The sequence below is a fragment of the Alternaria novae-zelandiae genome (assembly GCF_023758075.1).
Source record: "Alternaria novae-zelandiae strain BMP 2774 chromosome Unknown scaffold_1, whole genome shotgun sequence".
NCBI classification, from domain to species: domain Eukaryota; kingdom Fungi; phylum Ascomycota; class Dothideomycetes; order Pleosporales; family Pleosporaceae; genus Alternaria; species Alternaria novae-zelandiae.
In genome coordinates, this window is record NW_026056961.1 from 2,085,427 (window position 1) to 2,105,162 (window position 19,736).

At 54.4% G+C, this 19,736-nt stretch overlaps 8 protein-coding genes across 8 annotated transcripts; 3 read left to right on the forward strand and 5 right to left on the reverse strand.

Moving 5' to 3' along the window:
- Window positions 1-380: 380 nt before the first annotated feature.
- J4E88_000670 (uncharacterized protein) lies at window positions 381-2,790 on the reverse strand (the record flags this gene model as incomplete). Its single annotated transcript, XM_049394344.1, has 5 exons — window positions 381-670; window positions 718-1,150; window positions 1,199-2,073; window positions 2,136-2,703; window positions 2,761-2,790. The coding sequence occupies 5 exons, from the start codon at window positions 2,788-2,790 to the stop codon at window positions 381-383; spliced, it is 2,196 nt and encodes a 731-aa protein (XP_049260173.1).
- A 430-nt stretch (window positions 2,791-3,220) lies between these two features.
- On the reverse strand, window positions 3,221-3,793 carry J4E88_000671 (uncharacterized protein; the record flags this gene model as incomplete). The annotated part of the gene is made up of 2 exons (XM_049394345.1): window positions 3,221-3,658; window positions 3,725-3,793. 2 exons carry the CDS (start codon window positions 3,791-3,793, stop codon window positions 3,221-3,223), a joined length of 507 nt encoding a protein of 168 aa, XP_049260174.1.
- Window positions 3,794-4,481: 688 nt separating this feature from the next.
- J4E88_000672 (uncharacterized protein) lies at window positions 4,482-6,455 on the reverse strand (the record flags this gene model as incomplete). The annotated part of the gene is made up of 3 exons (XM_049394346.1): window positions 4,482-5,788; window positions 5,876-6,173; window positions 6,276-6,455. The coding sequence occupies 3 exons, from the start codon at window positions 6,453-6,455 to the stop codon at window positions 4,482-4,484; spliced, it is 1,785 nt and encodes a 594-aa protein (XP_049260175.1).
- Window positions 6,456-9,043: 2,588 nt separating this feature from the next.
- Window positions 9,044-10,129, reverse strand: J4E88_000673 (uncharacterized protein; the record flags this gene model as incomplete). Its single annotated transcript, XM_049394347.1, has 1 exon — window positions 9,044-10,129. The coding sequence occupies one exon, from the start codon at window positions 10,127-10,129 to the stop codon at window positions 9,044-9,046; it is 1,086 nt and encodes a 361-aa protein (XP_049260176.1).
- Window positions 10,130-10,818: 689 nt separating this feature from the next.
- J4E88_000674 (uncharacterized protein) lies at window positions 10,819-12,236 on the reverse strand (the record flags this gene model as incomplete). The annotated part of the gene is made up of 4 exons (XM_049394348.1): window positions 10,819-11,409; window positions 11,519-11,829; window positions 11,878-12,082; window positions 12,195-12,236. 4 exons carry the CDS (start codon window positions 12,234-12,236, stop codon window positions 10,819-10,821), a joined length of 1,149 nt encoding a protein of 382 aa, XP_049260177.1.
- A 556-nt stretch (window positions 12,237-12,792) lies between these two features.
- On the forward strand, window positions 12,793-14,744 carry J4E88_000675 (uncharacterized protein; the record flags this gene model as incomplete). The annotated part of the gene is made up of 2 exons (XM_049394349.1): window positions 12,793-13,222; window positions 13,273-14,744. The coding sequence occupies 2 exons, from the start codon at window positions 12,793-12,795 to the stop codon at window positions 14,742-14,744; spliced, it is 1,902 nt and encodes a 633-aa protein (XP_049260178.1).
- A 1,184-nt stretch (window positions 14,745-15,928) lies between these two features.
- Window positions 15,929-17,843, forward strand: J4E88_000676 (uncharacterized protein; the record flags this gene model as incomplete). The annotated part of the gene is made up of 2 exons (XM_049394350.1): window positions 15,929-16,045; window positions 16,239-17,843. 2 exons carry the CDS (start codon window positions 15,929-15,931, stop codon window positions 17,841-17,843), a joined length of 1,722 nt encoding a protein of 573 aa, XP_049260179.1.
- Window positions 17,844-18,708: 865 nt separating this feature from the next.
- On the forward strand, window positions 18,709-19,382 carry RPS12 (40S ribosomal protein S12; the record flags this gene model as incomplete). The annotated part of the gene is made up of 3 exons (XM_049394351.1): window positions 18,709-18,711; window positions 18,833-19,160; window positions 19,258-19,382. The coding sequence occupies 3 exons, from the start codon at window positions 18,709-18,711 to the stop codon at window positions 19,380-19,382; spliced, it is 456 nt and encodes a 151-aa protein (XP_049260180.1).
- Window positions 19,383-19,736: the final 354 nt, after the last annotated feature.

Sequence of the window (19,736 nt, forward strand, 5' to 3'; positions counted from 1 at the left end):
TCGTTGGAAATTTGGTGGTCATGCAATCGTTGATTCAGTATAATACACAAGCTAAGCTTGGTCATGTGTACCGTTCTCGTAATGATCAGTGTCCATCGGACATGTAAGATCCAGAAACAAAAGGAAAGATTTTGAGGGTTATGCCTGGAGAACCGTTACGCCCCGATGCCAATTATGACGTGAGAAAGAACAAAGATTTGACAAGAAGGAAGTATCGTAAGTCATGAGGCGATGCACAAGCATCGTGACAAGTACGCCAGCAAATGACTGGAGAGTAAACTGGGACAAATGCCCGTCGAATCATGGATGATGCATGTTCGCTACAGCTTGTGACGAACACACCTCAACAGCATCACAGTCTCCGACGAAAACGAGCAAGCTTACGCCCTGCTTCGTTTAGGCGTAGCAAGGAAGGCGAGCCTTGACTTGCTGATAGCACCCGCACGTCCTGGGGTGTGGCGAGCTGTCTTGCTTGCGCTGGCAGGGGCCTTTGGAGCGGGTGCAGGTGTCCGCTTCATCTTCTTGTTGGAGCGCGTGTCGTCGTCATTAGGACCATCGTTCTCCTTGTCGGATGTCTCCTGGAGGGTCTCCAGCTTGCGCTTGGTGCCGTCGACAAGAGAAGATGCATCGCTCGGACGTACCATGCGGATCGTGCCAGTCGATACAGGGCCTGAAAAAGTTAATGAGTTTTCAGTAATGAGAGGCAAGACAACGTACCAAAGTTGACAGTGTTGCCGGACTCGAAGGAAAAGGAACGTGGATGATTAGGAGCCTCGCCACCGAATGTGAGGCGACGAGATGGAGAAGCGGTCAGAGTTTCAATCTCTTGAGAAAGATCTGGGCCATTGTGTGCTCCTGAGCCGAGACTAGGATAGATCACAGCACCAGCAGGCACTTCACTGCCTGCCCTGAACTTCATCGGGGACGGTGATTTGCCCAGCTCGTCGTGCGACGCGCGCTCCAAAGTACTACTGCTGAAGTTGACTTGCTTCTTCACAGGAGCTGTAGCAGGAACCAGGGACGGTGCTTTGTCGAGGCTCATGGTCGGAGGTGACATGTGAGTGCCTGCCGCGACTTTGCTAGGATCGTCCGAGAATTTGCGGTTTGGCGTGCGAAGAATTGACCGGACGCGCTGCAAGTTGCTGCTTGCCTGCTGATGTTAGTGGATACTTGGAAAAGCACCCATAGATAGACATACCTTGCGCATGCTCTCGCGTGCATTGTCCCTCAAAGTCTGCAGATGGCCAATGTTGCTAGGAGGAGAGAAGGTATTACGGGCAGAGGACGACTCGAAGCTACGATTGACAGATGGCGAAGCTCCCAGGTTGTTCGTGGAAGGCGACTTTCCTAGAGTTGGAATCATCGACGTCGTCTTCAGAGTCTTGACGCTCTGGGAACGCGCGATAGACGACTTCGTAGGCGTCATCAATCGCGCAGCTAGACGAGGAAGTGCAGTTTGAGATGTCTTCTTGCGGGCCGGAGTAGCAGCTGCGCGGGCTGGGACATCGGGCACCTTTTCGCGAGAAGCAGGGCGGGTGGTGGCAGCATCGTCAGATTCGGTGCGCTTGACACGCTTAGCTACCGCGTTACGGTCGCCGTCGCCGTCGCGGGAGGCCGGTCGTCCATCGCGTGCAGGAGGAGCCATGCGAGCTGATGGCTGGGAGCGTGGCAGAGCACATCCGGTGAGGTCCATCTTGGATTGAGTGCGCTTCAACGGGGTTGGGGGAATCTTGCTTCCAGATCCTGCGAGGTCCATCTTCGACTGTGTGCGCTTTAGACCACCAGCGGCACTCGAGCTCGGCTCCGCCAGATCCGCTTTCGACTGTGTACGCTTGAGTTTGTTTGTCTCCGGGTTCGCGAGCTCTGGTTTCGAGGGCGACTTCTTGAGCGACTGGCCTACGACGGGCTTGAATCGTGTCGGGTCGGCGCGGAAAGCTGACGGATGGTTCGCGATGGAGTCCATATTCTTGAACTGCTTCATATGTACGTCGCTGAAGCGAGCCATCTTGCCCTTGGCTTCGGCCATCTTGCGCTGGGGAGACACGTCGACCTTGGAGGACCACTCGCTCGTGCCTATATGAAAATAGAGATTAGAAAAAGCAAAACAGGTTGAGTTGACTATCACTTTAACGTACCGAACAGAGCACGGCTACCACCACCCGGAGTGCCTGCGATCCCAGCGTCTTTCAGGATGTTGCGCGAGCTTGGGCTCAGCGTGGCTTCGTCTTGTTTCGAGAAAGGCGACTTGAAGCGGAAGCGGAAGTCAGGCGATGACCCAACATTGGCCATCGAAGAGGCAGCTACAGGAGTCTTCGAGGGCGTTGCCTGACCCGCCAGGCCGGTCGCTTTGGAAGGCGCGGTACCCAGTGACTGGAAACCGAGCCAGCGCGCCTCATCTAGGATCTTGGCTGTGCTCGCGTGGTGATGCGCTGGATGCATCTCCTGTCCTGCCGGCTTGATCGGAGTGCGATCTTTGGGTGTTTGGCTCTTGGCGTCATCAATGAGCGACTTGGTTGATTTGCTCTTATGAGGTGTGGGTGTCGCGGCCGCTTGCGGTAACTTGGACTGGGCCTTGGGACCTGCAGAGGCGTTCGAGGGCGTCTTCCGCGCCATACCAGGCTCTGGCAATTCTGGAAGGTCTGGAAGGCCCAAGTTGGGCGACGAGGCAGTGTGCCAACTATCTTCGGAGGGCGTAGTCTCGCGCTACAACAGACGCATCAGTAAATGTAAACAAACGTTAGAAAAGCAAAGTGCGCGTACCTTGAGCAGACGAGCTGATCGACGCGCCATCTTGTCAAGAAATGTTCAAGAAGGATCAGCTACTAGGTTGCAACACGAAGGGAGCGGAGATTGGGACTGGCCTGTGGGTGGGGAGGGACGGGGAAGATATCGGCTAGAGCATGGATAAACAAAGCGCACGGGCCTTAACGTCCCGAACAGGAAACGACGTCATGAGGAACCACGAGATGTGAGGGCACGTGGGAGACTGCAGACTACATTGAGATATAAATATGGGAAGTGGGTAAGCTAGCCTTAATGTAGGCTATAGGATGTTCAGGTTTCTTCAGGGCTCCTAGGTTGACGTGCTGCAGTGAGGCGCAACTGGCGCACAGCGCACAAGACAGAGCTTCGTTGTTTCGCGATGGAATGTTTTCCATGTTAATGTCAAAATCACCCTGCACTGACTTCGCGCATGTTCTACCGGATACTAGTCCATAGCTCACCAGCCCTTCTGCGTTTCCTTCCCAAGCAGTGCGCCAGGGGGTTTCGCCAAGCCAGCCTCAACACTTCTCTCCACTTCGTTCCTCAACCCCTCAATTCTCTTCTCTTCATCTTGGCTCTGTGCCCTGGTTGCTTCCTCGCTTTTCCATACAAAGTTACCAGCGCCACCTCTTCCACTCCTCGCAACAGGAAGTTCCTGGCCTTCTGGATGCCATGGCTTGCTAATCTGTGGCTTCGATGATGTGGGAATAGCAGTTGCGTCAGCAGCCTGTGTGAAGGTGCCCTCTTTCTGAAGTTCAGTGGGCTGGTACCAATTGCCGGCACCACCACGGCCCATGTGTGCGTAGTCTTGCGACGCATTGGAGGGTTGCACTTGTGGAGGGTCGCGTGAAGGTTGCGCAGCGGCAGTGGTGGAAGAGCGGTTGGCTTCGACGTCCTGTGTTGACGGTCAGCATACCCAAGAACATAGAGGATTAAGAATGCGTGATCATTATAGACTCACTTCGGCAACCTTCTTACTTTGCTCCTGCGCCGCGTAGTAATTGCCTGCACCGCCGCGTCCGTACGCCATCGTGATCGGATGCTCACAGTATTGGCTTATAGCCTCGATTTGGAGTTTGCTGTATTGAGCGTAGGTGCACAGGAGCTATCAATGTTAAACCAGAGAGATGATAAACCCGGAAGATGGATGGAGAGGTTGGGCGTTGCTACATGCACATGTGGTACGCGGCTCCGAGTGGGTCATGCGAACCCATATCAATCCGCGCCCAATGTTCTGGATTGATAGGAACGTGGGGAACGGCTTGTCTAAACGACGATCTACTAGATTCAGTGTGGGGTCGGAATTGGTCATAAGCTTGGCAAATTGATAACGCGGGCTGCCAAGCAGATGCCACCGTCTTGAAAGACGACTTGGGTATGATGATCTTCTACACATGCTTCATGGTCTGCATATTAGTTGCGCGACGACTGCTCAAATGTCAGTCAATCACATAAATGTCATGTAATCCTCGAGTTGAAACTTTGAATAATCGTGATATTCGCACACTGCTACTAACAAGTGGAAAGCTGAACATGCTACCGGAGGGCCTATTCCCTAACGGCAGCCGTGAAAGAACATAACAAGACATCGCTATACCGATTGAAACAGTTATTGGCCATCGTCCCTGATGATGCCACCAAGCCTGGTTAACTCCTTGACGCCATCATTCCCTTCTGAACTCCATAAAGCATCTTGAACCCGCCCAAGAAGAGAAACACTACTCTCGGCCCTCTTGTACAGCGCGCAGTACGGGGTAGAGGTTGTGTGCATCGTCGTCGCTCATGCGGCGCTCGAGATCGTGCTTGACGTCTTCCTCATCGTCAGAGAAGTCATGCGACTCGAGTCTGTCTTTGAGGTACGCCCTGAGCCTCTCGATAACTCGGATGTTCTCAACCCAGGATTGCTGAGACTGGTCGCCTTGTTCTGTGTTGTTTGACGACGCAATGCTTGGTGAGCGAAGAGCAGGGTCAACCTTGGGCGAGTGGATAGCCAACTGGTTAACGTCATGGTGAAGACTGTTTTGCTCAGAATCCCGGCGATCCTTGGGCGATGCACCGTCGCTTGACATATCCATGGAGTCGTGCTCTGATCGGTCCGGAGCGGCTTTCTGGAGGAGGTTACCAGAGAAGCGGCGACGGCCATCAGAATCAAACGCTGGTGCAAGTCCAGAAGATGGTGCAGCAGCTGACATGTCTGACATCGCGCTGACAGATGGTAGAGTAGGGTACATGCTACCAATCGAACTCCTTGATGTGGGAGAAACACCGTTGTTAGAGTGCTGCGCACCGGGAGAGTGCTGAGATCCGTATGATAGCACGCTGGATGCTGGTGTCAGAGCAGGGGTCTCAGCGCTGGTGGATCCGATGGCAGTGGCGTGAGACGACTGAGAGTGGCTAGACGAAAGGCCAGGTGGCGAGTTGCTGGAGCGGTAGCCAACGCCGGTAGGAACGTAGTGTCCGGGGTGGGCCACACCAGCAGCCGCAGCGTGGTTGGGGTTCTCATAGACGGTGCTTTGCAGTTGCTCCAAGAACTGGTCAATGTTCAAGAGATCGCTCTTGGTCCTAAGGTTGGGAAGCGGCAGAGAGTAGGGGTGGTGCATGGGTGGGTGCTGTGCTTGAGCAACCATTGAGCCGCCGTGGCCATACTCAGACATGCCCTGGCCCTGGTAGCCGCCTCCACCGCCACCAAGGACGGGAAGCTGAACACCTTGGAGACCCATGAGCCGTTGGCCGACATCATAGTAGGTGGTTGGGTCAATGGCGCGACGCTTGGCGTCTCCGAAGAACTCGTTGAGCGCATCATACGCGGCGCGCTTCCTGATTTCGTAGTCGTTGTTGAGCTGTTGCGATTGGTTCACAGCATAGTAGACAGGGCCATAGGCGGAGTTCTGGGGTGGGCCTCCGTAGAATCCGGCTGGGGCACCACCTGGGTGTTGCTGGCCGTAACCTCCGTTGGGGCCGAGGGCACCATCAGGATATTGGTATCCACTCGCTGTGGCAGCAAGCGCCTGCAAGTCAGCGACAACTGCATGTTCTGTTAGAGGATGATCGAAGTTGGGTAGCAGACATGGATCGAAGTTGAGATCGACCAAGTCATGTGAGGAGTACTTACGCTTGCCGTTTTGGCCCGGGTAGCCTTGGGCGCCGTGGGGACCGCCTCGGTTGGGCTCTGGGGAGCGGAGTAGCACGGAATCGTCGGCGTGCGTCTTTACGTGCTTCTTCAGATCCTGAGGACGCTTGAACGCCTTACCACAGAAATCGCACTTATGCGGCTTCAGCGGCACGTGCACGCGAATGTGGGAAGTAATGTGGTCGCGCTTGACCGTGGTGGTGCGGCAGTTACCCCACTGGCAGGTCAAATTCAGGTTGTTGGTGCTCTTGCGACCAACATGGCGCTCACAGACGTGGTCCTGCACGCAAGTCAGCGAGCTGCAAAGACGAGTAATGGCAGTGTTCTACGCGTCGCGGCGCGGTATGCAGCCGTCGCTAAGCACACTTGGCGAAGAACTTACATAGAGCTGCTCAGCAGAGGGAAGACGGTCGCCGCAGTTCTGCCACTGGCAGGTAAGCTGGTCGCCCGAGCCTGCAGAGACTGAGGCGGGCGTTGGAGCATTCTGCTGGATGGGGGTGCCCTGGGGCTGCTGTTGAGGAGTCGTGGCCGCTGCGGGCACTGTATTCTGAACCTCGCTCATCGTCTTGGCGAAGGTGCTGGCAGTTACCAACAATGGTGAGGGTGAAATGTGGGTGAGAGAGTCAAAACCGCGCAGAGCGATGACAGTTATCGCAAAGTTAAGCTACGGTAAGGAAGGGGCAGTCTGGGGTCGTGGAGCAAAGTCAGAGGAGAGGGCGCCCAGAGGTTCTCGGGGGCAGTTGGCAGCTTTTACCAGCGGAACGGAGCGGGCGAAGATTCGCCCAGAGAAAGAGAAACTGGCGCGGCCCATGAGCGAGGCACTGCCGGGCTAGGCCAGGGCAGGCATGGTCCGTGTAGGGTGGGCGCAGACGTCCTGTGATTCGGCCTTGCCTGCTCAGCCGCCCCACTCTCGTGCTCACTGGCGCCTTGGCCCTCATCTTGGCCGGACGCGATGGCTTCGCCGACATCCGTCACTCGCAAATGACCACATGCGACCCAGATTCACGTACGCGCTCCCTGTTTTCGCGGGGTATCTGGTTGGCGCATCCAGAGACACCACGCACACGCAGAGCCATGGGCGTTGTTGTGCGCGCCGGTGGGTGCCCTGCCGCACGCTCGACCCCTCACACAGAAGCGACACAACCGAAACAGCAATCAAAATGCGGAATTCTTGGTGCCCTTGGCTTATGAGCAGCAGCGGGAAGTATTGGCATCCAATCTACTCCAGTTTTCGCTGCGATCCCATGCTCCTGTCACGCCATCCCATCATCACTGGTGGCGACAGCTGTGGCTGGTTGGCTGGCTATACCACATACCTTGAATTACTTGGATTACAGAGCCGCCCGACTGCCCATCGGATGCCTTGCTGACTTCCCGGCTCGGGCGAATGGCCTGTCGCACTCGCATTCTATGCAGTGGGCCATCGATGCTTGCCAAATGCCCCTCATCTCAACGAGATGTTTACGGCACACCAGATCATGTACACGCCTGTAGAGTCATTCAACATGATCTCGATCTTCGGCGCAAATGTCAATATACCAGCCTGTCAACCTTGGAGTCGCGCCGGCCGTATGTAGATGAACTCTGTCGCAACCACCTCCCCTTGACATTCCCTGAGCATATAGTACACTTCCAACACGTTGAGGCCCTCGAAAAGGTCCCCTGAATGGCTCCGGGTTTCCATGTCTCAAACGGTCGCCAGCTTTGGGCGGGATGTCCACGCATCCACGTTTCCACTCTTGGCTCTTCGCCAAGTGCCCAGCAAGTAGGCCAAGAATTGAGCGATTATCACATTGAGGCTATGCACGCTTACGAGGCAGGAGGTATGGCCTTGCGGAGCAATCACACCTACCGCGTGCGTAGTTCGCTCATAGTAAGTCGCACCGGTCCCAGGAGGCTGACCAGAGCAGCCTTGCGGTATTTTACGTTCTATTAGCGGCTCATACATTTCTTCTTTCCAAACATAGCCGGATTTCGATCTCCGTACTTCAGGGGCATGACAGCCATCGCGCGAACTGCGAACGCCTGCATGGCTTGTATCATGTCTTAGCATACCAATTCTAAGTTCGGCAGATCTTGCATGAGACGTTGCTGCATCGAACTCACGAGGTGCATCTGGAACGAAACGGGAACTGCATACGTCTACGTTCTTCGACGTAGCTTTTACTTGATTGAATCCGAACCAGGAAAGCTGGGTTCTTCGTGCATGTCAGTACTCTCGGTGGTACGTCGAGACCGGGCCTTCTTCGTTTCTAATGAACCAGCGCATCTAACCACATACACATCACCGCCTCGAATGACTTAGTTCCGATCTCTCTGTAACATCTTGCATCTACCAAGCAGGAGACGCGTGTACACACATCAAGTATGATGCATGCAATCAGTTGCCTGCAACACCCTACCTGAGCAGCCAGAATGCGCGTCGCAGTTGACGAACCAGCAAGCCACTGCACCGCCACACGTGTCTCCTATCTGCACCATGACGGACGCCACGCCTCTGCGCCGTCATCCAAGATCAGCGGAGGGCCTTGGAAGATAGGAGACAGGTCTTAGCACCCATCAGGCACTGTGCCTGTCTGCCGATGCATCCGCGTTCTCGTCCCGCACGAACACCAAGAGTACGGCAGAGCGGAATTCTTGATTCTCAGTCGCCAAGCCCCAACAGGTACCTTCTCCTCCACGACTATCTTCGTTACCAGCAGTTCATCGATGATCGCGTTGAGACTAGGTTTTCAGATTGTTTTAACGCTGTCCTACAACCCGCCAAACCAATGCAGATGACATCCAAATGCAATGAGAACTCAATGAAAATACATGGCTATTTCCTAGCTTTTACCATATTGCAAGGCTCATTTTTTTTTTGCGTCAGCTCAAGCTACACAAGCATGGAATTTGCCTCACTCTATATTCAATGAGTTCACCATACTGATATGCAAGGGTTGATAGAGGTATATTTGTTGAGAATCCACGTGGCATGCTGCGCATTCCTTGCAGCGCCCAGGCAAAATCCTACTTGTCAAAGAAGCCCATGGACATGTAAGGATGCGGCATGTAAAATAGAACCCGCAACATTCCGCAAGACAGAACACTGCTGTGATGATGAGTCTAGAATGCACACCTTCTCAAACTCTATGCCCGATGTCTCCCAGCTCATGCCCTCTTCGCCGCCGCCTCCTTCAACATATCAGCAATAGCATAATACGCCGGCTTCCTCTCCAGGTTCTCATCCCACAAGCAAGCATTCCCATTACCCGGGAAAGACTCCGGCACCCAACTAACCGGATCCCAAAAGTCCCAAACGGTGACTCCAACACAGCTCTCCTCATCAACACACGCACGCACGGAGTCCGCATAGATGGCCGCCTGCGCAGCCGTCTTGTTCGCATTGTCGGGCAGCCCGATCCGAACATCCAACTCCGTCAACGCCGTCTCCAGACCCAACGCGGAGAATAGCTGCTGCGAAGCCCGAACATCATCATAAGTCGGCGCTCTGCCTACGGTGAAATGCGCCTGTAGTCCTACACCATCAATCGGCACATCAGCCCGTTGATACTCGCTGATCATGCGTGCAACAGCCAGACTCTTGTTGTTCACCCTCTCAATGCCGTAGTCGTTGTAGTATAGTTTCGTGCCTGGACTTGTGTACTTTCTGGCAAGACGGAACGTATGTTCAATGTACTCTGGGCCGATGATATCGAGCCAGATGGACTTGCGCAGCGTGCCATCGTCTTCGAATGCTTCGTTTACAACATCCCAGGCGTAGCAGTCGTTCCAGTAGTAGTCTGCGACCGTTTTTATGTGTGTTTCTAGGACGGAGAGAAGACTATTTTTGGTCCAGTTGCCGTTGTTCACCCAGTCGGGGAGTTGCTGGTGCCAGAGGAAGGTATGGCAGCGCCGCATTTGGTGCGCATCTTTGCTCGGGTCAACGATCTCGTCGCCGAGCGTCCAGTTGAAGACGTTGCGTTGGGGCTCTGTGTGTATCCATTTTTGGCCGTTGGATGGGGTGACTTGGTTGAATTCGGAGCGGTTGAAGGCTATCGAGGTGTACTCGTCATTATCGAGGACGACGTTGTCGATGGCGGTGCCAAAGTACTTTAGTCCAGCTTTCTTTGCGAGATCGCCGAGACCTGGAGCAGGTTTGGGATGGGAACCCTGTTTGGGGTGTGCATATATGGGGGCCGGTGTTGGAGAGGCGAGCACAAGCGGAAGGAGCAGCTGGAAAACGGAGGACTTCATCTTCGCGGTGATAGTGAGCCTACAGGTGGGAGGCGTAGCATATGTTATACGGAAGTGAAGTGCACATCACATCTTCTTCGGGTGTTCCCCGCATTCGAGATTGCCATATTGCTCTATACAGCTCAGCATGCGGTCCGATTCCGAGACGGTCTGTCAAGACCCGGGCTTGGTATCTTCACTGCTCGTATACCATCATACCCATTGAAGATTTCTACTGGCGCTGTTGTAGCCAGACTTCTTCTGCAGAACTCGACGTAACGTCGGAAGTTAATTTTGTACTGCGATATGATGTGGCTTTCACGAACATAAGAGTATTAACACTGCGAAAGGCGACCTGGCTGTCTGGATCATGATGCGATTAACCGCGGGATTTCATGGTGTTCATTACGAGCTTGGTATGCCATTGGGTTGGATCCTGACACGGCCTGTGCGCATCTGGGGAAGAACCAGTCGACGCCAATTGGTGGAGTCATATCAGTACAGGCCGTCGTAAAAAGGTGTGGTCTTCGATTAGCAAGCTCGGCGCTGCAAGGTACGCGGAATGTTGAGATCAGGCTAAATGGAAGTCCGTTGGTTACGGCTGAATTATCCGGCGAACTCCCGCAGTGTCTGGAGTTGAATGTTCATATTGTCTCGTTCTATACTTTCCCTGTACTACCATAATCTTACGCGGCGGTGCGCTTAGGCGCTCATCGTTGTAGTTTTCCAACTCCATTGAAAACACCGGCCTCCTCTAATTCTTTCTCAGAAATCTTTGGCATGGGGCTGACGGCATCTGCACGTTTGAGTGCACTTTCGATGCTGCCCCAGAAGTCATCGAGATTAACGCCTCTAGGTATACGACAGCCACCTTGCCCGGTCGGTAGCTTGGTGACCTTTGTTCTACCAAGTTCACCAACTTTTGACTTGTCTGTCGAGTGAAGGCCTTCCGTGACTATATCCACTTGGAAGCGTTCGCCACCTTTGTCGTCGAATATGCTAGGATTGTAGGCTGCCGCTACAGCAAGAGGATCGTGTAACGGCGGTCCTTCGGTTATGGAGAACACTTCGGCGTACGTGCCAGCGAAGAAGGACATGATCTGGGTGAACAAGGCCCGCATAGCTGAGGGTGTGTAGTCACTCTTCGAGACTGACTGATCCCATATCTCTTCTCCATATAGCTGTGTTTGGCGGACTTTCTTCGTACCGAGGACTTGATGCGTCAGGTCGAGAGGGATCAGCGTCGTCTTTGATTTGAGAACGGGGTGCGAGAAGATGAAGTGAGATGCTTCGGGGTCACACTGTTGTTGTCAGCATTTTCTAGGCATGCGAAGGATCGATATCTTTACGTATATCTGTGCGAGTTGTTAGCCTTGTCGAACCACACCATGCACGTAGATGGCAGCATACGTTGAACTCAGCATAAGGCGTCCAATTGCCAAATCGTTCACCTTCTCCTTCAACTGTACCCATTGGCGCATCCGTGAAGCCGCCACCGACCGCACCTCCCATTATACTGAGGCCTCTGAGATGAGCCGCTAGATCTGTGTACTTCTGGAATAGCAGACCAATGTTGGTCAATGTGCCCGTAGAGACCAGCCAAGCTGTATTCGGGGGTGTAGCGATGAGCGCTCGGTACATGGCTTCGAGGTGGTCGACATCGGTAGCTGCTGGTTCGACGGGTTTGGGGAGCAGCGTCACGCCGTCTAGGCCAGACTCGCCTGTTCGTGTCAGCGCGTACTCATGAGGAGTGGATGGGGTCGCGTTACCATGAATATCAGCGGCGTGTACAGCATCGCGTATGATTGGCTTCGCAGCGCCCGAGTAGACCTTCACGTCGCGCCTTCCGATTGCCTCGAGGATTGCCCTGGTGTTGTACGTGGTTTGGTCGAGCGCAGCATTGCCATGGACTGTGCTCACACCAAGCAGCTCGACTTTGGGGTCGTGTGCGCAGAGAAGGAGGGCGTAGGCATCCTGGGGTGGTGATGAGCAGCGTGTGGGGGAGAGCTTATCCGAGACTCACATCATGCCCAGTATCCTTCCTTGGTCAGCACTACAAATAAGGAAAGCGCGAACGGATACACACGCAGTCGAGCCAGATCGGGGTCTTGGAAGAAGGGTTGCTCATAGTTCTATATGAGTCTACCAGTTGTGTGTCTATTTAGATGCAGCTTCAACTGCAGATACGTACCACATGCACTGCATGCACATGCAGGGTTGCAGGCGGGATGCTTGGTGGGGTTGCTGCACCGCTACTGGCTGAGGACCCAGGAACGCGCATCTCTATTTACGCCCATTCTCGTCGATGCTCGACTCTCATTCTACAAGACTGTGTTCACCGACGCGTCGAACAAGCGAGCGACGGCAGAAGGAACGTGTTCAGCTCGTGCTTTGAGCACGTTTCGATTGGCTGGCATCACTGGCGCCGTCAGCCCTGCATCAGCAAAGTCCGAATCCAAGTCTTGCACCGTTACAAGCACACGTATACAACACAACTCCTCAACATCACCGTCCAACACTTGGCCTTGTTTCCTTCGGTCGCTACGCATTCGTTCTATAATCTGCGCTGCAGGCAAACCTTTTCGATCCTCTTGATGAGGACTTGTACGCTGAGAAGCTTAGCTACTGCAAGGGTTATTCTTATCCGCGATACGCAGCATTGATAGTCCAGAAGGGGCTTTGAAATGGACCTCTTTCGGCGTCATAAAGGCCACCATGAGGTCAAGACAGATCAATACTGGGCACTTGGGTACTACTTTGAAAGCCTGAACGACGAGCAGAAACATCAACGCCGGGAATATCTGGAATGGTATGGATTCGTCGCACAATGGTCCGTCCTGGTCATATTTGCGCTCTTTCAGATTGGCTTCGCCTTTTCGTGGGTGATGAAAACCGGGTTGAAGATTGATCAGCCCAAATCACCGTCATTCACCAAACGGCCAAAGGACAGGCTCGGATGGCTGCGAAGCATACAGACCGGATGTAGCAGGATGAGCTGGTGGATGCGAAAGGATGTCATTCGGGGCTGGAACTGGGGCACAAGAGGAGAATGGATCGGAGCCAGCGTCTGGACAGTGTGGTTGCTGTATCTTTGCATTGCTCACACCGGGAACGGTATGGACTGAAGATCTCCGACGTTCGCGTCTACTACTGACAATATGTAGACTACCTCCATCTCACCAAGCGTTTCGGACAAGTTGGCGCGTCGCAGCTACCAATTCACTACTTACTGGCAGTGCGAGCACCATGGAGTCCTGTGCAATGGCTGACACGGCTTTCCCACGAGCAAATCAAGGCCTCGCATCAGATCCTGGGACGCATCACATTCCTGCTTTTCCTAATGCATACGGCCCTGTATTTGAACTTCTTTGTTCTATCAGGGTTTCTAGCAAAGCGCATTAAGGACTGGGACGTCATTTGGGGCCTTGTGAGCATCATCCTCTTCACCACCATCTCCACGACTGCCCTCGGATTCATACGCCGCAAGAACTATCGAGTGTTCTACATCTCTCATATCGCTATTGCAAATTTCATCGTCGTGCCCCTGTATCTGCACGTATCTCATATCCGCATCTACGTGTATGAGATTCTTGCGGTAGAGGCATTACATGTCATTTCCCGAGCTGTATGTCTGAAGATGTACCAAGGTACTCTCAGACTTCTGCCAGGCACCAATCTCGTCCAGGTCCGCATCCCGCTGCCGGCAGAAAGCGCCGCGCTTACTTGGAAGCCTGGCCAGCATGTGTACCTCAGCAGACCGCATATCAGGGGGAAAGCTCCTACGTGGTACGACCAATGGCTTATGACGAATAAGACGAACCCCTTCACGGTTGCTTCCCTCCCGTCAAAAGACAAGGAACTACTTCTCATTGCAAGAACGCTCAACGGCAACACCAAGTATCTGGGAGAACTGGCGCGCTCTTTGTCACAGGGGGGAAGCAATGTGCCCATGCTACCTACAGCTGGTGGTGACATTCCCATCCTGCCTTTCTCCCTCGAAGGACCATACGGAGCCTCCAACCGACTACCTGATTTATCAGACTTTGACAAAATACTTTTGGTAGCTGGCGGGGTTGGTGCAACGTTCATCATGCCCATCTATCGCAGCATCATCGACTTGCACGACCCCACACCTGCAGGTACCCAGATCCGGTGCATTTGGGCGGTTCAGAAGCTGGCTGAAACGCAGTGGGCATTCCCTGCAAGTTCCGCACCCAATGACGAGCACGAAGATGACGCAGCGGCCGATGCGAACGAGGGTGGTTTATTGCAAGGGCCGCAGATTGTCGAGGTCTACGTTACACGACCTTCGGGACCCAACCTGCAAGTCGACGCGAGCGCGGCTGGCGTGTTCGCTATTGACGACGACGAGGACGGGGAGGGGATTGAGATGCAAGAGAACGAGCAGCTGCTGAGCATGGAGGAGCAGATGGAGAAGCCGCGAAAGGGGATGCTTGTCAGAAGCGGAAGGCCGGATCTAAGTAACGTTGTCGATGAGGTGTTTAGCAAGGGTATGAAAACGGCGGTAATCTGCTGCGGGCCGAAGAGGCTGACGGACGATCTCAAGAGAAGCGTTGAGATTTGGGTTAAGAAGGGACACGACGTGTTTTGGTACGACGAGACGTTCGGCTGGTGATGGACAAGTTCATAGCAGGCGCATTTATGAGATCTGAGCTGCTCATCAGCCTTGCTCCTGCCGTCAACCCGGCAGTTGGGTATTGACAGTGGGTCGCATCGATCAAGCCTCTTCCCGCAAACCGGGATCTCCAACTTACACCACAATCTTCTCGTGCGAAGGTTTGGACATTCGATGAATACCTCGGGCTAGCCGTTAGATCGAATTCTAAACCGCTGACCGCCTCTGGACCACGCCCGATCTCCATGACGGCGGACTGTGGGCCGTTGCCGGAGGCTATCTTGTCAGGAACGGGAAAGGCGCAGGGAGACGGAAGCTTGTCAAGACAGTTGTGCACTGTTCAGGCTGTGTGCATAACAGGGAAACAATCAAACTGGGTTCATGGGTGCCTGCGAGTGTTTACCCGGCGCGTGGTGTCCGCTGTAGGTGTTTGGGAGTCGGCGATGGAGACGTCGTCAAACAGCAAAAAGACTCTGCATGTCTAGAATCGCGAACTACATGCAGGTACTCAGTGCTTTTTGCATGCGCGTGTAGCAAGGCCATCTGCGTTTAAGGAGTTGGACCCATGATGTAGCCATTCCTCTTTGGCCGCGGCGCAGATTAGACGAGGCCCGAGCGGGCTGCAGCCAAGGGCGAATCACCATCTTCCCCAGCAAGGCGAGCAACGCTCCCAAATCCTCCTCTCAAGGGCTCCTGCATCCCGTCGCGACTCTCTCACGAATCATTGTCACTGCCGTGGCTGGACTCATCGTGCGCGGCGGCGTTTCCGATCGCTAATATTTGCTTGTCTCTCGTTGTAATTCTCCTTCACTTCCCTTCTGATCGCACGCGCCAGCACCACACCCTCACCAGACAGGGAAGTTGCTTGCACGCGCATGCAAACCACCCCTCACAACTTCCGACCAGAGTCCCCACACCGACGTCTTGCCTCCTTCTCGCCCATGGCATTGTTTTTATAGCTACAGCGTTATAATAGGGACCTTGCTACCGTGAGGCTACTTGTACACCGCAGTCTGCCAGCGGCCGCGGTCTCTGCCCGGCATCGCCCCTTCTCCGCCCTCGACACTCCTGGTTGCGTCGTCACCCGACGTCGACTGTCTCGTACGCCTACGCCGCCGTTGTCTACCGCCTCATAGTCTCCGGCACGTCATCGGTTGGTCCCCAGCCACCTCGCAGCCCCGTCCATGGCTACTTTCGCGTCATCCCGCCATACGCCAGCTTCACTCCAGCAACTCACGCCCCCCAGTAGTTCCCACGGCGCAGGAGGATCGTGGGACTTTGCCGTGCCTGTGAACGATTCGGTACGTACCAAGTTTAGTCTCTGTAAAGCTGCGTCATCTGGGTCCGGCACGACTCCGCTGGGACACTAGGTGCACTACTGCGGCCCTCCCCATGGCGCATCTGACCGCCAAGTTCGCCCACTCACAGTGCAATTTCAAGGCCTGCCTACAGTGATGTCAATGTGCGAGTAGTAGCGTGCTGACCATTGTGCAGAGACAGTCATACGACCAGGAGCCCTACATGTCTGAATACGGTGCTCCCGCCCACGGTTCTCGACAGCCCCTCACTTCGCAAGCCAACGGATTCGTCAAGCCCGTACGCTCGCCCACGTGGGACTCACAGGACCAGAACCGCCCACAGTTGGTCCCTGACCGCATGAACGAACTGCATAAGAAGAAAAGTGGAGACATGATTGCCAGCAATGTCGACCAGGACAGTGTGTTGGAGTACTACAAGAGCCACACCACCAACAAAAAGGGCCCCGTTTCCGTCAAGGGAAAGCCCAAGAAGAAGACGACCAAGCCCGGTGCAACAGAGCCCGAGTATGACGCAAACCACTGGATACACCGAGACAAGCTTAAGGAGATTGAGACTCGGGAACTAGAGGAGGCAGGCTTCAGGGTGGGACGGTCGAGCAGGTCGAACAGTCGCTCGCAAAGCGCCACGCGACGTGCGCGAGACCGGACAAACTCTGCATCCACGGACCACACGCAGAACGGCGAAGAGCGAACCGAGCCCCGCAAACGCATATCCACGATACCAGCTGAAGATGAGGATGCGACGGAGGAATATCATGCTTGGAGCCCGGGGGCCGACGGCACAACCGAGTTCCAGCCATCTTCTCAGCGAACAAACCACACTGTGAGGCCTAGTACGTCTCGCATTCCTCTGCCCAAGACGAGCGGTATACCTGTGCCTGCTTCAATGGCAGAACGTGATGCGCCGCTGCCAAGGTCTAGAGGCAACAGTGGAAACTGGAACGGCGACGCGATCGCTACCATGGGTGCACGCGTACGGAGCGGCAGTGTAGGCAGCCAAGCATTGCTCGATGATGTCGACGACGGTCGGCAGACGACGCCTCCATATGGCAGCCACAGGCGCAATACCTCTACTGGCAGCTGGAGTCCGCCTAAATCGCCCCAGAAGTCACCTATGAAAGCCAAGACGCCTGGCAAAACGAACGCTACTGGAGCACGCAAAGCCAGTGCCCAGAAGACACAGCCTCGGTCCCGGGTAACCTCCAACAACTCGCCTCCAAACCGTCCCCGTACCAGTGGCGGGTCTACCAATACTAGGCCTACCACTAGCCACCGACCAGAAGGTGAGGCTCCATGGATAGCGTCCATGTATAAGCCCGATCCGCGTCTGCCTCCAGACCAGCAGATTATCCCAACCCATGCCAAGCGGATGCAGCAAGAACAATGGGAGAACCAAGGGAGGGTTGGTTCCATGTATGACAAAGACTTCCGGTTGTTGAACGACGACGACATGGGGGATAAGCGACTCTCACAGCTCGCCAACCTTGACCCCATCGCCATCGAGAAAGCCCGAGAGGCTGAGACCTGGCCACTTCCCAGCCCGACAAAGCCGGACTCACCCGCATCGCTTGAGAAGGTTGACACAAACACCGCCAAATCCCCGGTCAACGAAGGCGGCTACAGCCTGACACCGAAAATACCTCAAGGTGCCGAGCGTGCTCCTTCGCCAAAGCTGGCTCCTCCTATCGCCCCGGCCGAGCCAAAGCCTGAGGTGACTCGCCTGCCGGAGCCGAAGGAGGAGCTCAAGGAGAAGAAGGGCTGCTGCTGCATCGTCATGTAGCTTTCATTGCTTTATATACCCATTTCATTCCTTACTTACACCAACTGCGTTCAAAGACAGGTTTCCTTCATTGTACGGCGTTACTGGAGCACAGTCTTTGGCTTGGTGGCTACATTCCTCTCTACATTCAACTCGTTACACGCCTGGGCTGATAGCGTTCAGCGATCATTCTCGTGTTACCACTTGCTATCTTTCTAAACCCTCCGTACAGTCTGTGCGTCTGGCGTTTGTATTCATTTATCTGACTTGGGATACTTTTACATCCATGAGCATATCCGATCGGCCGACCGCCCGTATTTCCTTAGTTTATCGTATACAGAGATGGGACATACATGTCCATGGCTAGCAATGGCCTCAGTAGGAGGATGAGAAATGTTTGGAGGAGACATGGCTACGGCAGGTCCAAGCAGCAGCGATGGAACTGTGTCGTGGTAGTAGAATGTACAGACATACAATGATATCAATTGTTCGAAACTGTGAATGTGCTCAACCTCTTTTCGTGAATTATCATCTCGGCAGGAGAGTGACGTAGCCTCGCTTCTGATCTGGATGAGGGAACGCTTTGTGGTAAGTTGAACTCCTACAAGGCCATTTGCTCATTAGCCTTCACTGTACCTAAGTGAAGTGAGTGCACCTTCTGTAATATACAACCTAATTCTGATAATCACTCCTTTGTAGACTGGAAGCAACATGACTTTCACCATCTTCTGGTGCTGGTTACCTAGGTAGCTTGTCCGTGCGCTAGCATCTCTTCAGGCTAGCGTCTCCACAGAGTGCGAAATTCGAGCCGCCGCAGAACTTCGAACTTCCTTATCACCACAACCAACTCTCTTCGAGGAAAGTCGACAGATAGAAATCATCAATCATGGTATGTGGAATTTTGTCCCAGCTGCGATCTGAGCTGTCCGTGGCGCAACGAGAATGGCACAGCGCTCAGCACCGCAACCCCGCGCTTTACACTCCCAGAATATCACTGACGTCGCCAACAGTCGGACGGAGAAGACGATACCAAATCCCAAGTCAGCGCGGCCGCCGAGGTCGAGGTCTCTGCCGATGCATCCGGTGGCAAGGGCCAGATGAGCGTCCTTGAGGCTCTCAAGGGTGTCCTCAAGCTCTCCCTCATCCACGACGGACTTGCCCGCGGTCTGCGCGAGGCCTCCAAGGCCCTCGACCGTCGTGAGGCGCACATGTGCGTTCTCAACGAGGCCTGCGAGGAGGAGGCATACAAGAAGCTCGTCGTTGCCCTGTGCTCCGAGCACAAGATCCCCCTCATCAAGGTTCCCGATGGCAAGCAGCTCGGCGAGTGGGCCGGTCTCTGTACGTTTTATCCCGTGGTGGAGTGCTGAAGATTGAAAAACTTTGCGCGCGATACCATCCACTGTCAAGATTGAACAACGACTAACAACATCTACAGGCCAGATCGACCGTGAGGGTAACCCCCGCAAGGTCGTCAACTGCTCTTGCGTCGTCGTCAAGGACTGGGGCGAGGAGTCCCAGGAGCGCAGCATCCTCCTCAACTACTTCCAGACCGAGCAGTAAACGTGCCTCACTCGCGAGCACGATGCCCATCAACACACGACTTGTCTCGCACAATCCACCTTCCGCTGCATCGATTCGGTCGCACGTCGGCATGACACGGAGTTTGGGAGGGATGGAAGGGCGGATATAGGGTTCACGATGTGATGGGTTGCATGGATTTAGACAGGTCATCAGGCCATGATACCAAATGAGAAAGGATTGAATGAACGTCAAACTTGCATTAGCCTGTCCAGATGCTACGTGAACATGCTGCTGTCGATGTGAGATTCCAAGGTCAGTTAGGCCTGGATCGATCACGCAGAAAACCACCCCTTACGTTTTGATCAGCGAGGCTTCCCCGAAACTTTTTTTCAA